Source organism: Gymnogyps californianus, chromosome 2, assembly GCF_018139145.2.
Source record: "Gymnogyps californianus isolate 813 chromosome 2, ASM1813914v2, whole genome shotgun sequence".
NCBI lineage: Eukaryota > Metazoa > Chordata > Aves > Accipitriformes > Cathartidae > Gymnogyps > Gymnogyps californianus.
Genome location: NC_059472.1, coordinates 36,591,732 through 36,616,819, shown reverse-complemented (window position 1 = coordinate 36,616,819; position 25,088 = coordinate 36,591,732). Strand labels below are relative to the sequence as shown.

Sequence of the window (25,088 nt, the reverse complement as noted above, 5' to 3'; positions counted from 1 at the left end):
TTGGGTGTGCTTCTGAAGAGCATCTCAAACACTGGAACAGGCTTCCTAGAGAGGTGGTCGATGCCCCATGCCTGTCAGTGTTTGGACAATGCCCGTAATAACAGGCTTTCATTTTTGGTCAGCCCTGAAGTGGTCAGGCAGTTGGACTAGACAATCATTGTAGGTCCCTTCCAGCCGAACTATTCTATTCTCTTCTCTTCTCTTCTATTCTGCTCTGTTCTGTTCTGTTCTATTTTTTCCATCTTCCAGCTCTTCTCTGTCCAAAAGGAACTTACTTCTTGAACTCTGAGAGCTCTTAAGCTTCAGATTCCAAACTAAACTGACATCTTTAAACCATTCTCTTTGTTCTTCTGTTACCAGTAGAACCAATACCTATGGGTGTGCTTTGTAAATCCTAGCAAATAATTATCTCATTTTCCTCTAATTCTTCCTCCTCCTCCTAACAACAGCAACATATATTACACAAATACAAATTTATTTTAGCAGTAGACCATATTCTGTTTTTTCAGCTCATTTTTCTTTAAAAATCAGACTGAAGGTCACTTACAGAAGCTATACTTTAAATGGACAAAGATGTTACAGGGAGTGACAATGTTTATCAGACCAGATGGCAGAGGTGGGAAAAGACAATCCAAAAACCTGAACTTTTTTCCAAATGGACAAATAAATGACACTACCTTTCCCTACAAAGACTGTGTTGTTCTCTATCCTTAAACGACCACGGTGACAACACTACTGCAGTACAAGTTCAAAATTCTTGTGAAGAAAAAAAGGAAAGATTCAAAAACAGGCATGTGGCAGGAATGAACAATTTTAAGAAAGAGAAAAGGATAATTTTAAATACTAACTTTTTTTCATTTACATTTGAAAATCCAAACCATTGCTCTAAGAAGGCTGAAAATTTCTTCAGGAGTAATCATTTTCTTACATGATGCTTTTACTTGTTCTCTCTTTATATCGCCTGGAAATCACTGGGCGCTTCATGTTTCCTAAAGTGGATTATCATGTTACATGTTCGAAATACAAGCAAGTTCCACCCTATCCAGGTCAGCCCTATTCTATTCACTTTTTAAGGATACATAAGTTTGAAGGAGTTTGGCTGCATTGCCCCAGCCTCTTCTGATACAGGCACTGGTGATAGCGGGCAAAGCAAAAATACTTAAAAAACCATAACTGAGTTCTCACCTGAGTGTCACTATGATTGCTGATGGCTGGGCGCATGCTGTTATAAGTGTAACAATGAAGAGAAATATCAGGAATGGGATAAGTGTGTTGCAGGTTCGATCACACTTCCCAGAAACAGCGTAGCCGTTCTCATTCAGGTAGGTTTTGACAATAACCAGCCGGAGCTGACTGCGCTGGCCCACCGTCGGTGGAGTGATCACCTGGCGACTCTGGACACAGGCACATTCTGTGTAATTTCTTACCTGGGGAGAGCAAAAAAGAACATTTCCACATGAAAAACCCGTGCGAGAAAGACATTGCACAAAGACGTGGTATGACAGTCCCATGGTACTTCTCAATCAGGAATCTTCTGCCTCTACCATCATTACCCCAAGTACAAGTGAAGTTACCGCTCCAAGTATTTTTAAAGCAGGCCAGGACTCTCCATGATGAGATTGCCTTTCCATTGCTTTATTTAGGCTGAGTTTTAAAAAAATTCTGGAATATTTCTGGAAAATTCTGCCGAAACAATTCAATCACTTCTGACAGGGAGGCTGGAGAAAAAGATTGTTTCTATTGTGTTACAAAAACTGTGACAAAACACTCTTTAAGCAGCACTGACAATGGCATATTCTGGAATTTGGCAGGCTGTTGACTTTCATATTCAGGAGATGTCTTCTGCCGTCTCAATGGAAGTCTACCCAGATTCGGCTAAAGAGCAACAAGCTGCACTTAACGCTTGGAGCCCAGGACCTTCCAGCTGGATGCAGATGTGGAGTGGACAGGAGCAAAATCAGAGAATAAGGGGAAAGCAGAGACTTAAACAGTGAAACTGGAGGACACGAGGGATTCCTGAATGAACAAAGAGGCTAAAATTAGGATGCAGAGACTGAATAAAGAAGTGGCATTTCATAGGCAAAGGGGACCGTGATTTGAGCAAGGTGAGGAAGAGCTAGATCAGAAATAGCCTCCTGTCATATTTATTCTACTACTGTTTTCAACTAATCTAATGGCAGAGGGTTATGCAGCAGATCAGAATACTCCGGCGCTAGAGAAGAAACAGGTCAGGACTCGTGATGTTACAGGAAGGAGTTTTTGGTTTCAATGTTTGCATTCATAAAACCTAGGACCACACATGCACAGAAGCTATATTACAAGACCTTCTTAAGGTTGCAAATTTAAGCACTTGGACATCAGAATATATCCAAATTATGGTTGCTTGTCAACTTTAATGTATACCTTTGTATGTGTTTGTGCTATGACATAGGCTTACATTTTTTTCCCATGGGATTTAGCTGAAGATCTTAATAACACATCAATTTATCCAGTATTTTACCTCCCATTTTCATTCCACTACAAAGACAGAATGACTCATATTTCATACGGATTTTTCTATCACACTCACCATTATAGCTTAACTCTTTCAAAAAGGAGTAATTTATCTTCAAAACAGTTATGAGATGAGGCACTGATGTTGATATCTCTGTTTTGTAGCTAAGTAACTAAAACAGACCAAAAGTTTCACAAATGTGGGTGACTAATTTGAGACAATCGGGATCCTTTTTTTCAGATCATTTTCAATTATATAGAACTTAATATATTCTAAATGTAACCTTTCATTCCTTCAGATACAGGTTTAGGCACTCAGTGCTTTTACAAATGGCACTTCTGGTTATTGCTCATGTCCATCATCCAGAATATGAAGAAAACAAGATTAATGACCAACTGGGAGAAGTTTTGTTTAAGTGACTTGCCCGACATCGCTTAGGAACGAAGGCAATGACCGAATTCAGTTTCCCAAGGCAGCACTCCACTCTCTAATATCACGAGTATCTGCTTTCTTCCTACAGTCCCTCACCTTAATCTCCTTATTGCTTCCAAATGCAAATGCCAAATAGGCATCCTACAGAAAATAGTCCTCTTTACTACACAATCTTGGTTCATCACCAGAGAAACCGTCTGTGTACTGAGACAGCCATGACACAACAGAAATGCTAGAGTATAGGAATATATATAAAAAACAGGTATGAACTGTACACTGGCATCCTTTTCTCCTACTTCCAATTTTTAAATGGTTAACTTTGAAAACACTATATGTTATCAACTTAAATCTGAATGTTATAGGTTAGCAACATTTTGTGTGTTATACAGTGGCACAAGCTTACGTTTGTTGTTTTTAAAAGTACCCTACATAAAGCATTATTTGATGAAGAAACGCATTTTCCTACCAATGTCAGCCCTATTCTATTCACCATTAGCTACTGAGTTAAAACTTCGGGCCATGAAAGACCTTTTCTTAAATCGTAAGAGGAGATAGTATATTTCAAAATCCGTAGTGAAGAGCACATACTCCCAAAGTACCTCCCTACTAAATGAATTAATAGTGCCAGTTTGATATCAGGTGAAATGCAGTAAAGATCAAACCTATGTCTCAATCCAGCAAAGCCCAAGTAAGATTTATGTAGACACTGAAAGCTAACCACAGGCTTACATCAGAGGCTTTTCCAACTGGGCCAAAGCAATCTTCTACTAAAACCCAGCAAGATACTCTAAAAAAAAAAAACTATAAAGGAAACTAATCTGTTCTCAGTGGCATCTATGTAGGAACCTGCATTTTCAGACCATTATCCAGGCAACCTGAGAAAGCACAGCGCTGGACCTAACATCCTTCTGCTTCACAGGCTGGCTCAAGACTGCAAATCAGGAGACTGATACATTATAAACAAGCTTTCTGGAAAGCACAATCAAGTCCTGAGAAAATTAATGCTTACATTACTTCCTGTCTTTCTTAATTATCCTTTTTTAAAGGACAGTTCTGTAACAGAAGAATTTAAGAGTTCGTTTTTTGTATGAAATGAGCATGACTATAATGCTCTGTTGATATTTAGGTCAGATTCTACTTTTCAACTGTTTTCTCGTGCCTAGTTCTGGAAACTGCCAAATTTCCATGGTGTGATTTTACCAGCAGGATGCCCTTCCCCAGTCCAGCATAACTGGAAGACTGGGCTGTAACAGGCAATGTATTTCCAAGAAAGTGGATTATTAACATCCTTTAAGTTCTGGTTACTTGAGTTCAATGACAATCACTTCATTTAGCTTGACAGAGGTTTAGAGAAAGGCTATGAGAATGGCCAAACTATTTTACAAGAGCAGAATACACGGGCAGTCTTTACCTAGCCACGCAAACAAAAGACCTATCAATAGACTGGTGCAGGTGCAACAGCTACTTACGCAAAATGACGAGGCTGACACAAACACCAATGACTTCAAACAGGCCATAACTAAATTTAAACAGGAGTTTAAAACACTTCCAACTACCTGAAGAGTTAAGTTCTTCCCTCCATTCAGAGAGGGAGCCAGAAAATACCCCAAACTGCTCTTAAGAGTAACACTGATGAGCTTGCAGAAAGACAGTATGACATGGCTGCCTATGTTAGCAGAAAGCTGAATTAGATGACACTGACTCAAGGTCCCTGCTCCGAGCCCTGCAGGAACAGCAGACACACAGGCCACCGCCATCGGGGACTTCAGAGTCTGTACTGGAAATATCAGCCCTCTCTACCCCGTGGCACTTTGCACTCAGTTGGAAGATTCACTTGGTACAAATGAACTTGTGCCTCAAATTTGTACATAACTGAAAGGAAGGGGGGTGGGACCATGCAATGGTAGCACTACCAGCCTTTCAAAACATGGAAGGACTCATGCATGAGTCAGCTGCAGAGGGGGAAGCTCTCTGAAGCTTAGCGGGGGGATGCTTGCACTAGAAACAGAGCAGTCTTTGATCTGCATCAGTCCCGAGGGGCTACTCGCGGGTTGTATGTGGGTGGGTGGGTGAAGCACTTACCCCTGTGCTATGGTTTCCACCATTGATGCAGCCAGCTAGGCAAGGATTAAAATATGTTATTCCATCTGATCCACAGACAGGCTCGTACTCATGAATCTTACATCCACAGTTAACATTACAGCTCCCAGTCAGATTCCTGTGGGCCATGGCAAGAGTGGGACTGAAGAAAGGAAAAAGAACATGCTAGTAGAGCAAGCACAGATATCCTGCTGTTCAGAGGGAGAAAACATACTACTCATTAACTCTGGAACTGAGAGTTGATTATCAGAGAAAGACTGCATTAACGCTAGGTTATGTACATGACTGAAACAATATAGAAGAACAGCCAAGGCATCCCTGCCATCAACTAAAAACACAATACAAAAATAATACCAAAGTTTAAAACTTGTATCTTATTTGTCTAGGTAATAGTTGTATTTTTCCCCTGTTTTTTTTTTCCTTTAAGAGTTAAGACACCACTATTTTATATGTCTATCCTAAGCTGCAGCAATTTGTTGTTGCTTACTAGTGAAGGGCTCAGTGATGAGATATAAGCATTATGTAAACTAATAGGCATCTCTTCCCACATACCAACAACCGTTCAGAAAACTTAATGCTTGTATTATTTATATGTATATGTGAAATCTACAGGAAGCTCTCCAGATCTGGAGGAGTGCTGTGCTTTAATAAAAGTCTGTAAAAGAACCACTACTCCGCTTTGCTGGACCATTCCCCAAAATCTTGCCAAAGCCCAACTTTCTAGGTCCTCCCAGAAGGGTTTGGTGGTATGCTCAGAAGGAACTAAAGGGAATTTCAAAGCTGAAGGACACGCACACACCAAAAAGCAGGCTCTGCACTATCTATCACTGCTGCTCTAAACAGGTGGTTGAACAGATCTCAACTGCCACAGCAGGGAACCGCATCAACTCTTCACTGGCAAGCGCCACGCCAGCCGCGGCACGTCCTCACCACGGGATGAATGCGCAAAGGGACCCCAACCAAGGCAGCAGCTCACGGCACTCATCTGAGCTCCGTGGCTCATGTAACAAGGCCTGAATGAAGCACTGCACTGAGACAGCTACAGGTCTCGCCCGATGCACCCTCTCCTCCAGCTAACATGTCTGCATGGCATGTCTGGGACCAGTCTGGAGAGAGTAGGTCATTCGGAAGCAGTTTTGGTCCCCTCAAATGGCACTGCCCTGGGTGCTGGGAGTCCCAAAGCAAGACAAATTCCTAAGACAGAACCAATACCTGATATACTGAGCTGCCAAGGGGCAGCCAGTACATACCACTGAGTGCCAGTGCGCAACTCATGGCTGGAATCAAGGTTTTATAAACATATAATCCCACTGTGGCTCTACTTTACCATATCAGTTGTACCATTGCAGCTCAATCCAGAAGTGACAAATAGTAATAGCAGCGTCTATATCTGTGTGATCACAGACTCTTCATCAGAAGATGATAAGGAAAAAAACCCCACTGATCAAATGGTGCTTTTTGCTACCAGTAGAAAGGAATCAACTCTGGTTACAAGTGACAGCCAGCTGTCATCATCACACGTTTTGGCTCAGGTTGACTAAGCCACACAGTCACCAAATTAACCAGCTCCTGTCTTACATACCATATCACTTCAGCCGTGCCCAAAACAACTCTCAGGTCACTTAAAAATGCCCAGCTTTGGGCACAAACCCTGGAGGAGACACCCAGCTACTCCCTGCACTGAAGGAAAGCCTAAGGTGACACTGGACTTTTAACATTCATGGGTAGGGTAAGGACTTGGAGTACAAAACAAAGGAGGAAAAGCGTTAGCAGGCACAAAGGCAACCTCACTGAAACAAAAGAGTAGTAAAAACCCCTACATAACTGTATATACAAATTCTGATTATAGAGAAAGAGAGAGAGTTAAAATGAAAGAGTTAAAGAAAGAGAAAATGGATACTAGTTTGTTTGTTCCCAAATTAAAAACAGACTGGCATAACTGGATCCAGTGTACATAGAGCTAATATCAGAGAATGTAAGGTGTCAATCTTTATTATCTAGAAGCTCCTCATTAATGAGGAAGTAGTTGATGACCATATCATATTTTTCTGACAAATAACTGGTCTGAAAAGCCATTTACTTTTAATGGGCATATTTTCTTGAAAACCTCAGACTAGTTTATAAAAAGCTACTATACTACCTTTGGCCCTTTCAGTTACTAGGATTGCTCAGATGAGTTTTGTAGCATTGCTTTTTTTCCTTGGCTGGCTAAAGACTAATTGAAAACTTATTTTTGTATGTGTACATTTTCTGTGAAAACCTTTAGAAATACATGAAAATGGCTATTGTCTCTTCAGCAGTATCCTGTCTCTAACAGTAGCCATACAAAGAGAACTAGGGAAGAGCAAGAACAGGGCAAATAACTTCCCCTAGAAAAGTATTCCCTCAGCCTCTAATGAGTCTCAGCCCAAAATATTTTCTAAGTCTGATGTGGTTTTTTAGTTAATAAACCCCAATTTTTTTTCCCTGTACTTCTCCCATTGAGATTAAATTTTTTGCATCTACAATATCCAACAGCAAGGATTTTTCGACAGTCCACAGCCTGTTACATGAGCTGTTGTTTGTTCTGAATCTGGCTCTTACTAGCTTTATCTGACAGCTCCCACTTCTAATACTTTGCTTGTAAATTCTGAACACATGAAGGCTCCTGAAAAAAATAAACTTAAGGGGTTCCCATGGCCAACATGAAAAGATTTGCAAGCTCTAGTGAAATCTTGTAGTTGCTATTAAATAAACCACATCTAATATTAACTAATCTAATCTAATCACATCTAGTATTGCCAGAAGGTACCTGAAAGGCATAAAGTATTACCTTTTATCTATGCTATTACTGAACATGCTAGCTCAGGTACCAAAAAGAAAATAACTGTTTCACTTAGATATATATGCAGACACACCTTGAAATGTAAGTTATTTCCTGCTTTCATTATGCAGCCAAATTATAACAAGCATGAACTTTTAAATGGCCCATATTATATTTATACCTATTTTTACTACACTTGCCATGCTCTCTGTCTTGTTTCAGGTTGTTAAATTAATTTAATAAGTGGAAAAGCAACAGTCTGCAGTGTGGTTTATTGCTGGTTCAATTTTGCTGCATCTCATTTGGAATTTCATCCGGGTTTAAAATACTGCCAGCTACATGAATGCATTAAGGCAACAGAAAAGTTACCTGAATGACCCTATTCATACCAATCTATTTCCAAGTGATAGGGCTGGCTGAGGCTAGAGACCCTAGCTCTTATTTCCTAAATACCTTTCTGTCTAAAGAAATCACGGTTCCTGAATTCTGCACCCACTCTCCCTCTTCACTGCATAAGGTGATTCCAAGCCACTGAAAACTGAAAAGCAGCTGTTATCAACATTTTCACCTGAAGCTTCTCCTGTTACTTAGGAAAACCCTCATTTTATTATGTTACTTTCTGTCATAGCTGCACTCTAGGCTTGTAAGTGCTATTTTGTGTCTCAAGTACCCGAGTGTTAGTACCCGAATATTCAGTATTGCAATGCATAAATTTTTTGGAAGATAGAGGGCCAGTTTCAAACCACTTATTTTATGGGCTGTAATTTGCAATACATAAACCTGAAAGTTTTTAGTCCTTCCAGGTGCCAAAATCAGAAAGGGAGGTTCTGTAAGGAATCAAGACAGCTGGCACTTCTGAACATCTCCAAAAATTCAGAACATGGAAATGAGAGCCTCCCTCCAATGACTTTCAGACTGGCACTCTGGCCAGGGAAGGTGAGATGGGAGTTGAAAGTGACGGCAGGACCAGATCAGAATTGGGTCTAGAGACCAATCTAGACTGATCACAGCCAGACTCAGTCCAGTGATCGTGCAGCAAGTCCAAGAGAAAGGAGGGGCAGGCCCTCACCTCCAGCTGTCTTCACAACAGCTCTTGGCAGTGACGGAGCTGACCCTGGACTCAGCCAGCTGAACTCCTTATCTCAGGTGACCAAGCTCCTAGAAGTCGGGGGGACACACGCTGCACCCTGACATGGTACAGGAATACCTATGCCTGCTACAGACAGCTCAGTGAGTTCCTACACACGGAGCAAAAAGCTGCCCCTTTGTGCTGATAGCCTTCTCTAGACACATCACACTTCATGGATTTACAATAGATCTCTTCTGAAGTGGAGGAGGAAGCTTCCTCTTCTTCATCGGCTCTGCAGTTGCCTGAGGAGGGAACACTGGGGTTCCAGGTCCTCCTCAACCTGAAGGGGTTCAAACCTACATCTCCTTGATGGTGTTCTTATCAGCAAGCTCCAGAATGGCGTCTCTTTCCATCCTTCCTGCCAAAGGTGAACATGATCTCAATCCTGTCCATGTCTCCTCATCAATAACTCTTTACTTCTGTATCTACAAGCAAAACCTGGAGCAGGGTCCAGGACTGAAGCCATTTCTTCCAAGGGAAATCTGCAGTCTGGCATCTGCATGGTTTTGTGACTCTTCATAGCCAGAGTGCATGGTAGCTGAACAGTGAAGAACGGTGGTGCTTTGAGAACACAGTTTTGGATAATTTTTTTTCTTGTGGGTTTTATTACAGTGGTACCAGAACCCTTTGGTGTGTCATTAGCTTAGTTTGGAAGATGACTTTGAGTACTCCATGTGCCACCTTTCACCAGTGTTTCACAGACTGCAAGATGCTGCAGCTCATGGCTACAGTCACTCTGGCCTCAATCCACAGAGGGGCACAGCTTCCGGATCCTCTCCCAAGAGGTTGGATCTGCCTAGCTCCATGACACAAGGCTGTCCCTCCTTCCTCTTCCTGCCTGATACTTCTAAACTAGCTGACAGTTTTTTTCACAAATGGACGCGAAAAATGTCCTTCATCGCATCATTTATCCAGTAGTCCACTGATCAGATATGAAAACCCAGTTCCAAAGAATATTGAAACAATCCATGCAAGGTTGAATGTGATAAAGAGGAAGAGGTTGAAGGAGCGAAATTTAAAGGCCTTTTCCAGAGACTAGAATATACTTATGAAAACCCCCAACTCCAGGAGAAGACTGTGCCCTTTGCCTTCTCACACCTGAGTGGCAAGCGGAGCTGCAGGCACCATCCTATTTCTGCCTGTGGTCCGTGTGCAGTTCAGTCCAGAAGACCTGAATTTCTGAGGACAAATGCCAGTACGACCCCTGCAGAATCTGCAAAACCAGACAGAGCCAAGTACTGAGCTCTGTTGGGGCATGAGTATTTGCACATGCACCGTAAGCAAAAATCTTGCCTTGGGCATTATGTTGGTATGCACAACGTCTCCACGCTGGGCACCACAGCGTAATATTGAATTAACTGTGCTGCCTTGTTTGCCCTGCTCTCAGTATTGCTCAATGGCCACTGCTGTTTAAAACTAGCTCAAGTATCTCTGCTCTACGCAGATCAGTAGATACACAGGGAATTTTAGCACCTCCTCAGCCAGGCAGGAGCTGAACAGGAATCGGGATTGGGTTTGTGGCTGCGTCCTCAAGATGCTGTACACACACTCACAGACTGTCATGACTGCAGAGCCCCACGAGGGCTGCTGTTTGCATGTCTTCACATCTGTAATGCGTGGGCAGGACCACTGTAAAGGTAAACAGCTAGCATCAGACTTACTGCATCCCAGCTACTCCACGGACCACAAGGGATGTTCTGTTCCCATCTTGTACGCCCAACTAGGTCAGAGACTCGGCTCGGGAGCCACTCTACACACAGCGACTGTCACCCGTGTCGTCCGTCACCTCACCTCCTGTCATTAGTGACACTAAGCAGTACAACTGCTGCTTAGTGGCTTCCACTTGACTCATTTTTAATGTATTTATACACCACTATTTGCTTTTGCTGAATATACTTGTCTTTCCAGCTGGGCACTTTTGCAGCCGATCAAATGTTACTAAGTAGCTCTTAAATATTTATTGACTGTCTACTGATCACACAAATCAGGTTCACAAATTTAGCTCTTGGAGCTACTTTACACTTTATGGTCTAGTTGGATGTTAACCAAAGCCTTTCTGAGTGTTTCCTTTCTTGCACCATAAACAAACAAGGCACAGTTTTAGAAACAAGTTGCAGCTTGAGCAGGAAATTAAATATCCAGGACCGATATTGGTTCTGTCGCCTTCTCAGCTATCAGCTGAAACTTGCCTTATTATATCACACTGGATTCCAGAAAGCAATATGCAGCAACACGTCATATAGCAACAGGCAGACTTTTCCAGTAATCTCTCAACAGAACCTTTTCTCTGATGGAAAACACCAAATCATCAAAACATTCCTCAAGAACATACTGATTTCAGCAGCACAGTGACAGAAGTTTTTCACACAAACAGGAGAGGCAGCATTTTTGGAGTTTCACGAGCTCCTTGGCAGCCTGCTGAGCTGGATGTCCCAGATGCCTGAATACTTGGGGTAAGCAGGGACTCCTCAACCTGCCTGGGAGACCCTCACACCCACGTCCCGGCTGCCAGCAGGGCTCTGCCACCCTGCACACAGACAGGTCCAGGGACAGCCCAGGCTGCTGGGAAAGGCACAGCTCAGGTTCCCCTCCCCAACCTCTCCCGCCCTGTGAAACGCATTCTTCTGACCTCTTATCCCTCCACCACCTAAAATCCTTCTCAGCAGCAGATGGGTCGTGTTGTTCCACAGGCAGGAGAGCCCGCTCTCAGGCTCGCTCCGCTTACGTAGCTAACTCGCTTCAGCTGCATTGCTGAACATTACCATGACACAGAGCTTAGGAAATCAGCTTAAAAATAAAGGTGAATTAAATCAGGCATGCGAGAAATGAGAAGCATGAAACTGGAAACTGAACTGAGACCACTGTGATAATTCAATCTCAGGGGCATTTTTTTGTTTGCCCCGGAAAAAGCCTTAAGTTTACAGATACGCAAAGCAAATATGCTCAAATTAATAACAAGCTACTGCAAGCTGTGTCTCTCCAGCTTTCATCACCTTTTGTACCTCAGCATATCACTGTAAGGTTTATTTGGGGGATTTTTTTTGCTGTTTACAGCAAATGCTTTGCACGCAAAGAGACTTTTTTCATCCTTTCAAGAACACGTGATACACAAAATAATCTATTAACTCTGCTTCCAAAAGCTCATTATCAGACAGTTGTAAGAGGTTCATGCTTTCATCTTTATTACCCTCACTGTTTACTCTTTGTTTACTCCTCTTTCAGAGATGGGAAACTAATGAAGGATGAAGGAATTCAGATGCTGGAGACATGAAATCTCTACTGACACATATCTATGTAACCCCATTTTCATCACATGTGATCTACCATATAGGACATATTATAACAGATTTCTATGAACACCTATCCCAGGAGGGGATCATTTTTTCTTGAAGGTATGTATTTTTCCAGCAGTAAGCTTAACCAAAGTACTCTACTAATCCTGCCTTCTGACAGCGGGAGGCTGCCTACTCTCCACAAAGGAAAACAGAGCGTTGATCCTTGAATTACTGCACAGCACATCGCAGATTTACCTGCATCGGTCAGAAAGAGCAGGCTCTTACGGAAATTGAACCGAGGCTAGTAAGTCCTGCTCGTGAGCTGGCCTGTAGGAAAGGTAGCTTAGTTTCAATGCATCCACTGCTGTAGACACACAGGGTATCTGAGAAACAGCCGCCCCGCTTGTTTCAGCAGGGGCAGATGCTGTCAACTTGCAGCACTGCTGCACCTGAGCTGCCAAGGACACCCATCATGCACGAGCACTCTAACAGAAACCAGCCCCAAACGACAGCATTTCCTGAACTATTCTTTCAATTACAATGATGCTGCTCCTTTCATTAATAAGATTCAACTGCAAGTTTGCTCAACATGTGCTGGGACAAAACCCAGAATCCCATCTGACAAACTGCATTTGTTCACTTCTCAGGACGCTGTTCTGTGCCTCCATGACACAACGCTAGTAAAGCTAATAAAGAGGAGACCTTTATTAGATGTGACTAACGATAAAAGGGACTCTAGTTCCTAATATTTTTTTTTCTAAATCCTGTTCTCCTCTCCAACAATTACTCTGTGGAAGGCTTGTGGTATAGGAGTAAAGGAAGAAAAGGGAAAGTATAAGGCGAGATTTATTGCCTGGAGTTTTTAGAGCTGTGACCTGTTATTTCAGATACCCAGGCTTGGACTGAAACCTCATTGTGCTGGCAGTCAATGCACACGCATTGGAAAAAAAAGGTGGACACTCTTCCCATGAGGCTACAATCTAAATGAAATGCAGTTTAAAAAAAAAACAGTGCCTGACTATATTTTGGTAGCATCTAAACAAAGAATTGGTTTGCACATGGTTTTATTCATATTTATTTAGATCGCTGTAGTAACCTACAGGACCAAGGAAATACAAAGGAAAGGAGATAACCCCTTACCACATAATTTCTATAATCTTAACATTGGACTACATGATAAAAAGGATTATCTTAATTTGCCAGCAGTATTTTTGGCTTGCTATTGAAGGACATTCTGGATGGCAGAGATCTGCAGTCTCCTTGTTGGCAAGCAGCTGGAATCGCAGCAATGATGCAATTTTTGTGTAGCTGTCAAACAAGGGACCCTCTCACTGTGTTAGCTGGATTCCTTCTTTGCTGTTATTGTTCTGATCCAACTAGTCACTGCTTTCAAGTTAAGGGATCCAACTGGCTGATTGGACTGAAAGAGACAAGAATAACAGAAACCCAAACTGGTGGTACAAGAGGAAGAAGAAAGCAATCAAAAAGGGTCTGTTTTGATTCATTACATGCCAGAAATGTGAGAGATGGAACTGAACTAATCCAGGAATCTGTCACTATGAGCAAGCTCCCCATGGAGCCTGTTTTAGTTGCCTTATACTACAAAACATGGAAGAGACAGGTCCACAAACAACAAAAGCAGCTGATCTCTGCTATTTCCCCTTTATTCAGCACTGGTGAGGCCACATCTGCAGTGCTGGGTCCAGATCTGGGCTCCCCAGTAAAACAGACATGCACATACTGGAGAGAATTCAGTGAAGGGCCACTAAGGTGATGAAGGGACTGGAGCATCTCTCCTCTGAGGGAAGGCTGAGAGAGCTGGGACTGCCCAGCCTGGAGAAGAGAAGGCTCAGGGGATCTCATCAACATATATAAATACCTGAAGGGGAGGTGCAAAGAGGACAGAGCCAGGCTCTTTTCAGTGGTGCCCAGTGACAGGACCAGAGGCAATGGGCACAAACTGAAACACAGGAGGTTCCCTCTGAACGTCAGGAAACACTTTTTCACTGTGAGGGTGACCAAGCACTGGCACAGGTTGCCCAGACAGGCTGTGGAGCTTCCCTCCTTGGAGATATTCAAAAGCTGTCTGGATAAGGAGACAATTCACTAATTCAGGACTTCCCATTTGGATGCTGGTTATGGTGCAAGAGAAGGGATGCCATATCATGGTTTGACATAAGGCTCCTTACACTGTGTTCAAATATCAAACATGCCTTCAGAGACAAGGCTGGGGCAAGAACAACAGGTGCTAAAATGCTGAGATGTATAATACAGAGGTGCCCTTGACCTTCCTCATAACAGAACTGCTGATGACACACCAACAATGGCAAAACTGCTTTTGCCCAACACAAAACAGCAGAAAATCCTTGCAAATGTATTCTAATCTGTGCACGCCTCCAGGTCCCATCCACTTCCTCACAGCTGGTACAGTTAGAAAAATACTGAGTTACAAAACATACTGAATTATGAAATAGCATTGCCTACTTTGATGAGCACATACCTCTGTTAACTAAAACCCAGCTTATCCTTCTCCTCTGTAGTGGTTTATGGCTCAGTTTATCAAAGAAAAAAAACTACTTTTTAAATGGGAAAGAAAAGAACAGTAGAACTGAACATGTTTGTCCACAGAAGATTCTCCTGCAGGGTATGTCTACACTGCCCAATGCAGCTGAGATCTCTGGGCTGCTGCCAGCGCACGTGGCTCAGACATCAGACCCGGCATAGCCATGTGAAGGTAGCGCATCATGCAAGACATTTACTCTGAACCAAGTAGCTGTACTGCTTCTCCTATCCGATCTAGCCTGTTGAACTGGCTTTGATGTCCATATACTGTACTGCATTGGAACTAGAGAATGAAGTATGTGTTTTATTAAACCTCAAAATGAAAGCATGCTTTTTTGTTACATGAACAATAACATTCTTTGATGTCTGAGTTAAAGAGTTGCCTACCAAGTAAACGATTTGAAGCTATCAAATGACTGACCATGAGGATTAAGAGAACGTTTATCATGTCAGATATTCAAGATGAATTTATGTGTAGTGCTGCTTCTTTATTATCATTTTGATAATAAATTTGGATTTGATCTCTGCACTAAAAAAATCATATAGGGCTGGGGCTGCAAACTCCTGAACCATGCTTTATAACATGCTGGTAATTCTCAATTTCTGATGACATTACAGTCTAAGCATACTGATTTTTATACTGATTTCAAAGAGTTGATACTCAATACTTTCAAGAATTTTGCCATTACCATCTCTCATCTCTTTTCTCAATAAGAACAATTAGATGAAGGTGGTAAAGAAGTAATACTACTGCAGACTTTCAGAACAGCTATGAATAGATGCCTATTTCAATTCATGCCATGTATTTACTACAAATGTTATTACTTACTGCAAAAAAAAATTAGATACTCTTACAATTCCAGTGTGAAGGGTATGTGTTACATAGCAATAGTTTGCCTTGTCTTCAATTTAGAAATAGATTGAAATCAAATAGCACTTTTTCACAAACAGAAAACTACAGCCTTCTCATTAGCCAGGCGGGGACATTCTGACTTGCCACACTGTTCAATTAATTGCTATCTGAAATCTATGTTTCAATCCTGATAATTTTCATTGCTTCATCTACGCCCACAGGCTGTCACAAATATCAGTTGAAGGTGGACAATCAAAGCATCCCATCCCCTTCTGATCCCTGTTCTCTCCTTCTTCAGCCCACTATGCTCAGACAAGGATGTATCACCACGCTACTCCCCTCTACAGTCAGCCCCTCAGTACCAAGCTTTAACTCTAGGTATTAAGAATACAAAGGAGTAAACCAGCTTTCCATCAGCTCATGACTTTCAGTTGCTGGTTTTCCTTGCTCCAGGATTAGGGTTTGACAGCAATGTAGTAACACCCAGCAACACGCAATGCAAAATATTCTCTGTGTAAACAGTGCCTATTTTCTTCCTCCCTTGCTTCCCATTTTTCCTCTTTGTTTTTCACTTGGCTCGCTCACTGTCCCACTGTAGTTCTTTTTTTCCCCATTTGATCATCTCTTTTCCTGCTTTCCACTTCTTCTACACTCTCTTCCAAACCTCAAAATGTTAAGAGTCCAGAGCTGATCCTTAAAAGCAAGGTATTTAAATGGATCTGATACCCAGCACCTGGCCGTAAACAAAAGGCAGACATTGTCTCAGATGTAAAAGCAAAGAGAAAAACACTGCTTCAGATAACTTCGCGCTCTTCGAACGCTTACTCTGTTCTTGTGTTTAAGCTACATGAAGAAGGCAATTTTGGGGAAAAGCTAATGTACAAAATAAGAAAGAAAATAAAAGCTCATGATCAGGCTTCTGAGGAATTACCTTCCAGTGAAACACTTTCTCACAACTTTTACCACACTGTCTTCCTTCCAAATATCCCTCATTTTTTTAAAATGTCCTTCCATGCATTTCTTAATGTCACAGCCTAAATCCCTCACTCCCAATACCTTCCTACATCCACACCTTCTTTTTCATGACAGCCTTCTTCATTCTCAACATATCTTTAAGGGTTATGATCTAGTCGCTGCCTTGATGATGATCCAGCAAGTGCTGGAGGGCATTCATACAACTAGTAAGGGGTTCAGAAGCAGCACACACCACTAATGTCGGTAGCACATGCCCCAGTGATTCCTCTCAAATAGGGACTGTAGACCTAAGACACTACTATGGTGATAATAAACAAACCTATTCATAAATCTTTGTAATCCCTTTAGTATTTTCACAATTTTCATGAGCAGAAAAGAAAACATTTTGAAACATCAACTAAACTCTGAGCAATCTACAGAGGATACTATTCTTATTTTCCTGTAAAAATCACTGAAGTCCATTCTAATGCATTTTCCCGTCCCTTGAAAAGGTGAGTTATTACATAAGCTTCATTATAAACTAGATGTAAAACCAAAGGGCCACATAGTAACAGCGTGTGTTTATATCACAATACTCACCGAATTCTCATTTGAACATGTGGCTTCTTCAGCACATCAGCCATGAGCATTTTTTACATTTCTTTATCAGGCTTATTAGAAAAAGCTGGTTTTGCCACAGATGATTCCAAGATACTTACCCAGTCGTGTAAGGTATATTTATTCCCCCTAGATTAATGCTTTCACATCCAACAATGAAGAGAGTTGAAAAGCACAGCAGAGAGACACCACTGCAGATCATAGCCAACTTTGCAGACTCCCTTGCACCGAGTTTCAGCTTTTTTATAATGTAGCCGCCTAGGACAATACCAACACCAGCACTTGGGACAATAATCACGCCTGCCAGGAAGAAATTTGAGCAACATTAAAGCAGGACCTATAGAAATGGTATAAAACATAAATATTGGTTTCACTCCCTAATTAGATGACTGCAAATGCTGCACTAAGATCTCCATTGTCTGATTCTCTGCTAGCAAACTGAGTCAGACTTTTCAAACCTCTGGAGTGTTGTCAAAGAATTAATAAAAGCCTCCTTATGATATTACCAGCAGCCAAAGCACTAGAAGAGAACTATTGTACTTACAAGCAGAAACATTGCTTTGTATTTATTTTAGAACGGGGAGAAGGGCCACATATTGCTCCAGTTTAACTACTGAAAATTTGAAGAAATCCAGATTCGGACATGAATCTCCCTCTTCCTACTCTCATGATTAATTCCATTGAAGCACCAGTGCTAACCTCAGGCAAGATCCCAGAAGCCTGCCCACCTGGGAGTGCACGTGTGAGCCTGGCTGCAAATTCTGCCTTCTGGATACTTCACTCATGCTGAATAGCACTTTCCTACATCGGCACCCCGATTCATCTCAGCACAGCCACGTGGAGTGTAAACTGATCAAACATGATTAAAGAAATTAAGATACTAGAATTAATACTAGGGTAAGTTTAAGACACAAAAGACGAGCCTATGAAATTTCTGTTGCTCTGCTGCTGCAGTTACAAGGTGGCAGTTCAGCAACACATCACCGGGCTGTCCTCACTTGTCAGGGTTTGAGGTGGTGTTAAGTCAGCGAATGTCTTGCACTTCTTCGCTTCCCTTGGCTTTTGCTTCTCACTGACGTGTGAGAAGGTCTTTAAATTAGGTCTTTGCTAATAAAGATGTATTCCACTTAAATATGGAATTTGAACAAATTTTGGCAGCTGCATCTACAGAGAAGGAGCTAAACTTTATAATCCAAATTCTTAAAGATGTTGGTCTTCTTTTTACAGAAGCTGGGAAGACTATCACTTGCAAATATCTTTACTATTATTGCAAAGCATTTTCATTCTCTGCTAATTTGTCTAAAGGTGAAGGGGACATTATATTTATCAAAATGTTGAGATCGTGAAAGTAAAAGTAAGGGGCAAAAATAGTTGCCACCTTCATTATACTGCCATCACCAATGGCATTCTAAAATAAAATGTCATTTCATGAGGAAGATTCTTAATAATAACCCTTCACAGAATCAAAACCAGTCTTTCTGATAAGAGCAGAAATTAAACGTATAAGTCCTTCTAGGAGAATTAAATGATTTTCACAAAGTTCAAAGCTGTTCTCTCTCAAGCTGTTCTATCTTTCACTTTCAATGACTGAATATGAACGAGGGAAAGAAATAATGCAAATCCGTTCACTTGCACTGAAAATGTTCTCTCTGGGTGAAAATTGTAACTCAGCCATCTGAGTCTACCAGGCATGCCCTGCTCTACGAAATCTGTGTCAGAGAAGCCCACATCCCCGCTGAAGGCAGACTGGGATCACTTGCAATGCCTTCTAAAACACCCCTGTCAGATGAACCAAATTCCATGGATCAAATCCGTGGCTACATCAGTTATACGAACTGAGGATTTAGCCCAAGGTAAGGGCTTACTGACTATAAATTAACCTCAGTATTTTGCTCTTCTTCCTTCCATCTTATAGCTTAGCTTTGAGTTCTTAACCTCTTTTGGACCTGAATTTACCTTTTCTTTCTTATTCTCTTGAGGGCATAGATATTGGAAAAGCCCTTCACTAGAACTGAGACACTGTGTGTCTATGTCTAGTACCTTGTCAAAACTGAGCATGTAAATATTTTGTGAGGCATTAGGTTAGTGGTTCTTCCATTAGTGAGTTATACTGCGCTGCTGTTTTCCTCCATCCTCTGCCACACCATGAAGATCAGAACATTAAAAATGAGAAGAACATGAGCAAATTGCCCACCAAGGCTCACTCTCATTCAGGAGGAGGGAAAGGTAAAGGAAAGCCTACACAGAAGAAGTATAAAGACCAATTCCTCCCTGCAAAGTGGAGCTGGGGATTGAAAAACTCTCTCTCTGGGAGAAACTGGAAGGGCAGGAGCAGATTTCGCTGTTTGTAGTGAAGGAACCAGACAGAAGTGCTCGTTCCCTCCTACGTGTCAGGAAGCCTGACAGGTTCTTTTGCCCTAAGTACTCTTCATCTCAAACTCTTCACCTCAAACTCTTCACCCTTATGCCCCTCTCTTTCTGCAGGGGATGTGAAATCAGAAGTGATGTACTGTCAAAGAAACATAGCTACTACAGTGCACTTCCAGGGCAAAGCAAAGCATGTACATCTAATCAGGACATGCATTCTTCTTTTTCAAAGGCATTTAGAGGAATAAAGCTGAAGATCTGATACTAAGCTGTTGCACTGCACTCTCCTTCATTTTATAATGACAGTTTGGCTTATAGGAATTGTGCGTGTGCTAAATACACTCCTGGGTACAGTGCTCCAAGGCAGTATCAGCTTTCAGTCAGCAATTTTCAAGCTTTGTCCTTTTTGCTGTTGTCAGGATGCTGCAGCACTTGAGGCTTTCCGTAGTGGCAAAAGATGATCTTAACAGCTACTAATAGTCTGAGAACAGAAAACTGCAATATCTGCTAAGCAGGCTACACTTCCAAAGGGAATACCGTGCAGATTTTCAAACCAATTCTGCCTGGGATACATATTATACCTTTTCTAAAACTAAAGCTAGATCCAATGCATTTGTAATCGTTTTAGCAGAAGTTACCAGAACAGTGCTTTATAATATATAGTGTGCAGTTCTTCCAGTTACAAATTACTTGAATTGTAACTCTCTTTTTCACAAATAAATCTGCTAGCAAAGCACATGAAATTTTAACCTGGATTTGTGTAAGATTTACCTGTAACCTAAAGTCAAAGTTCTTTTTTTTTTTTTTGGACTTAAGAAAGCCTGGAGGCTAAATGCCACCTGCTCTACACACAGAAAACAAAACTCCAACTAAGACAAGACTGCAGCACAAGCTGCACCAGCTCAAGACATGAAGTTTGGCACATGGCGTTTTTGCTGATGATTAATGCCAGCTTTATTTAAAAACAGAAAGAAATTGAGACTTAATTAAAGAATTGCTGCTTATGAATTGAGACAGGAAATGACCAATAAAAACTTTACATCAGTCACATGAAGAGATTCAGCAAGCATGTGTACTCAGCTGGCAATGTACATATGAAACATAGATGTAGTAACATAAGTAATGTGTAAGTCCTCCTTTTGCTAACCAGAAGTTTGTAAACTGGACATGTCTTTTCCTAGATTAGCCAGGAGTAGTCTAATACAGAATCTCCAAGTTTCCTTTTCCCTTTTTTCCTACAAAAAGAATTCATAAAATTAATAATAACTGTTGACTTCAATGCTAAGTTTAGGAGTTGGGGTTGTGGAAGCAGTGCTCACTCGTCCATGTTGCACATCCAGCCTGAGCTATTTCATCTTCTTCTTCTGGTTCATTATAATAGTCTTTATCAAGTAATTTATAACAGGGAGCACAAAAGACGTTAATAGCTTCACACCCTGGACAGGGTCACATCGTTTTCTCCTCTTTTAATGTACTGGCTGTTGAATATTTTGTCTGGCAAGAATGTTTCTGGTTTACCCTGAGAACGAAGCAAGTTAGGGAGTAGCAATCCCATCAAGACTCATCACAGTAAAACTCCTATGCATGTGTAGCTACCCTAAGCTTCAGATAGAATCACGGTCCCATCAATCAATGTTTCCTCCTTATATACAGAACACAGGGATTTCATGCCCTGAAGAAAATCTCATCCCAGCAAGCTCTCAAATAGAAGTCACCACGTGGTGCTTCTCTGACGTTTCCCCTCTGCACTCTACAAAGTCTCCTCGCGCTTCTTCCAGCCACTGCAGGTGACAAATGATTCCCATGTGAGGTCTCTGTGTCTTCTCTCTTTCTTCTGCTACTTTTTGTCTTTTCCTTGACTGATGCCCCTGGGCAGCTTCACCCCACCCTTCACCCCTGTTCCCACAACTCACTCTTCACTCCATCACTCCTCAGGCGCAATATCTGCATGGGTGAGCAAAGAACTAACCTGCCTAGCAATTAGCAGCTATTCTACATGGGAAGCACTATAGAGAAGTCAAAAACATGCTTATAAAGACAAGTGTCTTTGATGCAGCTAGGAGAGAAGGGAGATGATCTGCATGACATGGGCCCCAATTCTGCACAACATTTTGGCCCCTTCCCCTAGGGAAGTTCCCATCTTTCCCTCCCGCAGAGCAGTACGAAGCTTAAAATTTTGTGGTTTGTAGCTCTGTTAGAAGTTGGACTTGGCTGTACATCGCTGCGGCAGCAGGGAAAGTGCCACACCTGCAAAAGAGGGGTCTCAGACCTGAAATGACAGGTGGGAGAGGATTTGGGGAGCTCTCCTGACTAGACTAGATTGTTGTGTGCTCAGAGTTAATAAATAAATAAGGAGAAAACCACCAGCCTGGAGGGGAGACATAACTGAAGGATGGGACAGATAAACAACTTGTCACTAGGGAAAAAAGAAAGATTAGGATATTTTAAAGATCAAAGAGGAAGTCAAATTCACAGCAAATAAGAACAGCTTTAAAAGATCTTTTAAGGCACATAAATTGCAGTAACACCTATGGGTTTTCTAGCTTGTTTTTGTTGCTTTTTTCCCCCTTGAAGACCATTAACATATTAGAAAATGTCTGTCTAGGCTTATGTAAAAAACCCCAGCCCTTTAACAATATAAATGGGTTCACATTTTACTAAACACATATAGCAAACATCAAAAAATGGCCTGAATATCTAACCAAATGCACAAAACTGGATCCAATTACCTGTTCTAACAAGCACGTTTTTGGTTCATTCCTACATTGATTCATTTCATCAGTCAAAGAACGCCAACCCTTGCAAGGTTACACTATGTGGCAATGCCTTACCAGTGTAGATGCTGGCATTGGAAGCTGGGATGCCAAACTGTGACTCGATGAACTTGGGAATGAAGGTAATAAAAGCTGTGACAATGGCACTCTCAGCTGTGTATGACAAACTCACAAAAAGGAATGTCATGTTGCTTAAGATCCTGACAGCTGCTCTTGGAAGCTCTATAAAATGACAAAAATGACAAACGAATGTTATAAATAATGAGCGAGAAACAAAAGTAAACTGAAGCAAAACAAATTGATTTTCTTTGAGATGGACTGGTAATAATGGCTTGCTAGCATCTGGTTACATTTGCTAAGTGGAAGGGAGAGTGTATATTTGGGATTGCAGTCTTCGCTGTCTACTCTTACCCTATCTCACTGCATCGCCCTGGGGCTGCAGTCCCACTTTGCACAAACACAACTGAGGTCTGTTTTAACAAAACCAACTGAAGAAACAGGGTCTACGTAGTAACACTATAAAGGAAAGAAAAACAGCAATAAATTGTAGCGATCTTGGAATTATTCTGATGTCTTATTTTGAAATTTTCTATGAGGTAACACATATCACACTGCTGAACGAGCAGTACTGAGTTTTGCACTCCACAGGAGGAAAACAGATCACATACTCCCCCTGTAACTCTCTGCTTCAAGGACCACGCTTGGAAAGCTGGGATAATAATACTATAATTTGAAAAGGGAACTAAAAGATTTTTAATTAAACATTTTTCTACATGATTTAAAAGTATTTACAATAGATGCAGACAAAGCATACTGAAAAAATTATGTCAATGATATGAATGAATCTCAACATACCTTACATACAACTCATTTACTGTTCTCAGAAGCGATAAAACAATCAATTAAAAATGAGAGCACATCATTAACTTAAATTGAAAAAGTACTCATAGATGTTGCAATTATCCTCAAATATCAAAACCCCATGAAATTCAGCACTGTAGTTAAAAGAAACACTTAAATACTTTTAATTCAGTCCTGTAGTGATGTCAAATTATCATCACAAGATGATGATAACTCTATTCAAGACTTAATTTTTTCAAATTAGACCGTGTGATTTTAAATATGTTCTTTTTTCCTTGGGGCTTCTACCAAGATCAGATTTTCTGTTCAAGTATTATATCTAACCTACTATGGTTTGGGTTGTTTCATTTGCTTTTCACTTCATATAGAAATTGAATGCTGCTTGAATCAAAGCTCATTGAATTCAATGACAAGAGTACCCATTCGAAATACGTGTTGAGTAAGAACTCCTGAGTGAGAATTTTATTGATGTTAAAAAGCTATCAAGTCAGCAATCTGTCTCACTTTCTGCATTGACTCTAATAGGTTATCTGTATAAAAGCAAACAGAATTTAGACTCTTGTCACGTCAAAACTTGTCAGGTTGCAAATTAGCACCTAAGTTGTCTGACTGCATCTAGTCTTAGCTTATGCCAGTCGTCAAAATTTATACTGAATTTATTATGAGTACAGGGTTTCTAATTTTAATGTAGTCAAATGCTTTCTCGCTGCTTCTATGAAGAAACATATTAAATGTTAAATACAAAATTTGGTGGAAATAATTAATAAATAAATCATATTAAGAAGCACTCATATATTTGAATCTTAATGGTTTTTACCACCTACAGCTTTTTTTAAAAAAATGTGGCACTGTTTGCAGCAGAAGGACAGAAAGAAACAAGGTAACAGGAGTATGAGACAATATAATATCAACATGAATATATGGAAACTGTAATGCAACTGTACACCTTCAGAAACTACATTACAGTAGCAAGTACAAAGATAAAATAGTATCAGTGTTTAGTGGCAAATATGCTGCATGTTTAATGCACAGCTGATCAAAATTTATCTCATTGTTCAAAAGGAAATGAAAGAGAGAAAAAAATGAAAGATCTACAATACCATCAGCTGTCAGCCCTCAAACCTCATCACCTTTGGCTCTGTGTCTATTTTTGGGTTGGCTTGGGTTGGGTTAGCCGATGGCGGCTTAGATGCAAAAAGAAACCAAAGGGCAAGAGCCAAGACACTCTAACCCAGCTTTTGCAAAGCCTCTCATGGGGCTAGATGATGCAGTTTAAGAAAACATCTGCTGCAGGGCTGCAGCGAGGCAGCTGTAGCAGGACTTCCCCGGGGACAAGGTGCAGGATTGAGTGCTTCTCCCCCTGCAACAAGAGCAAGCGGTTATGACCGTGCTGCTGCTGCTGTGAGAAAGGATTCAGGAAACAGAAAGAGCGGGTGCGAGGACTGGTCCTGCTGCAATCTGAGCTATTTGGTGGCAGCTGCTCACCTGTGCTGAAAACATGTGGAAGAAAATAGTAAGACAGTAACTTTCAGAAGACTGGACATCACAGAGAGAAATATTCTATTAGGATGATGAACTAATCTGCTCTTTGTAGAAATGAACTGGAAGTCCTTGGCCAAGGGCTGAGTCCAAGATCTTTCCTAAATCCATTATTTTAAAGGGCCTGGTCCAAATATCATAATACCTCGTAAAGTTCAGCTCTTCCTGGTAAAACTGAGCTTCAGGAAAATGTCTGGTTAAAAATTTTTGATCTAAAGATACTGAAGAACTAATTAGGTAAAGAACTGCAGAGATAATGAACATTTTGCTCTGGTGTTTGGATGCAGAGCTGTACTTTCTGTTGACTCCTACTTGCATCTCATCTGA

At 41.2% G+C, this 25,088-nt stretch overlaps 1 protein-coding gene across 1 annotated transcript in view; it reads right to left on the bottom strand.

Moving 5' to 3' along the window:
- The window catches only part of SLCO5A1 (solute carrier organic anion transporter family member 5A1), a 73,689-nt gene that overhangs the window by 3,675 nt on the left and 44,926 nt on the right, over positions 1–25,088 (bottom strand). Inside the window, 4 exon segments of the mRNA XM_050892457.1 lie at positions 1,186–1,427; positions 5,009–5,168; positions 17,322–17,520; positions 22,419–22,583. Of these exon segments, the coding sequence (XP_050748414.1) occupies positions 1,186–1,427; positions 5,009–5,168; positions 17,322–17,520; positions 22,419–22,583 (766 nt within the window).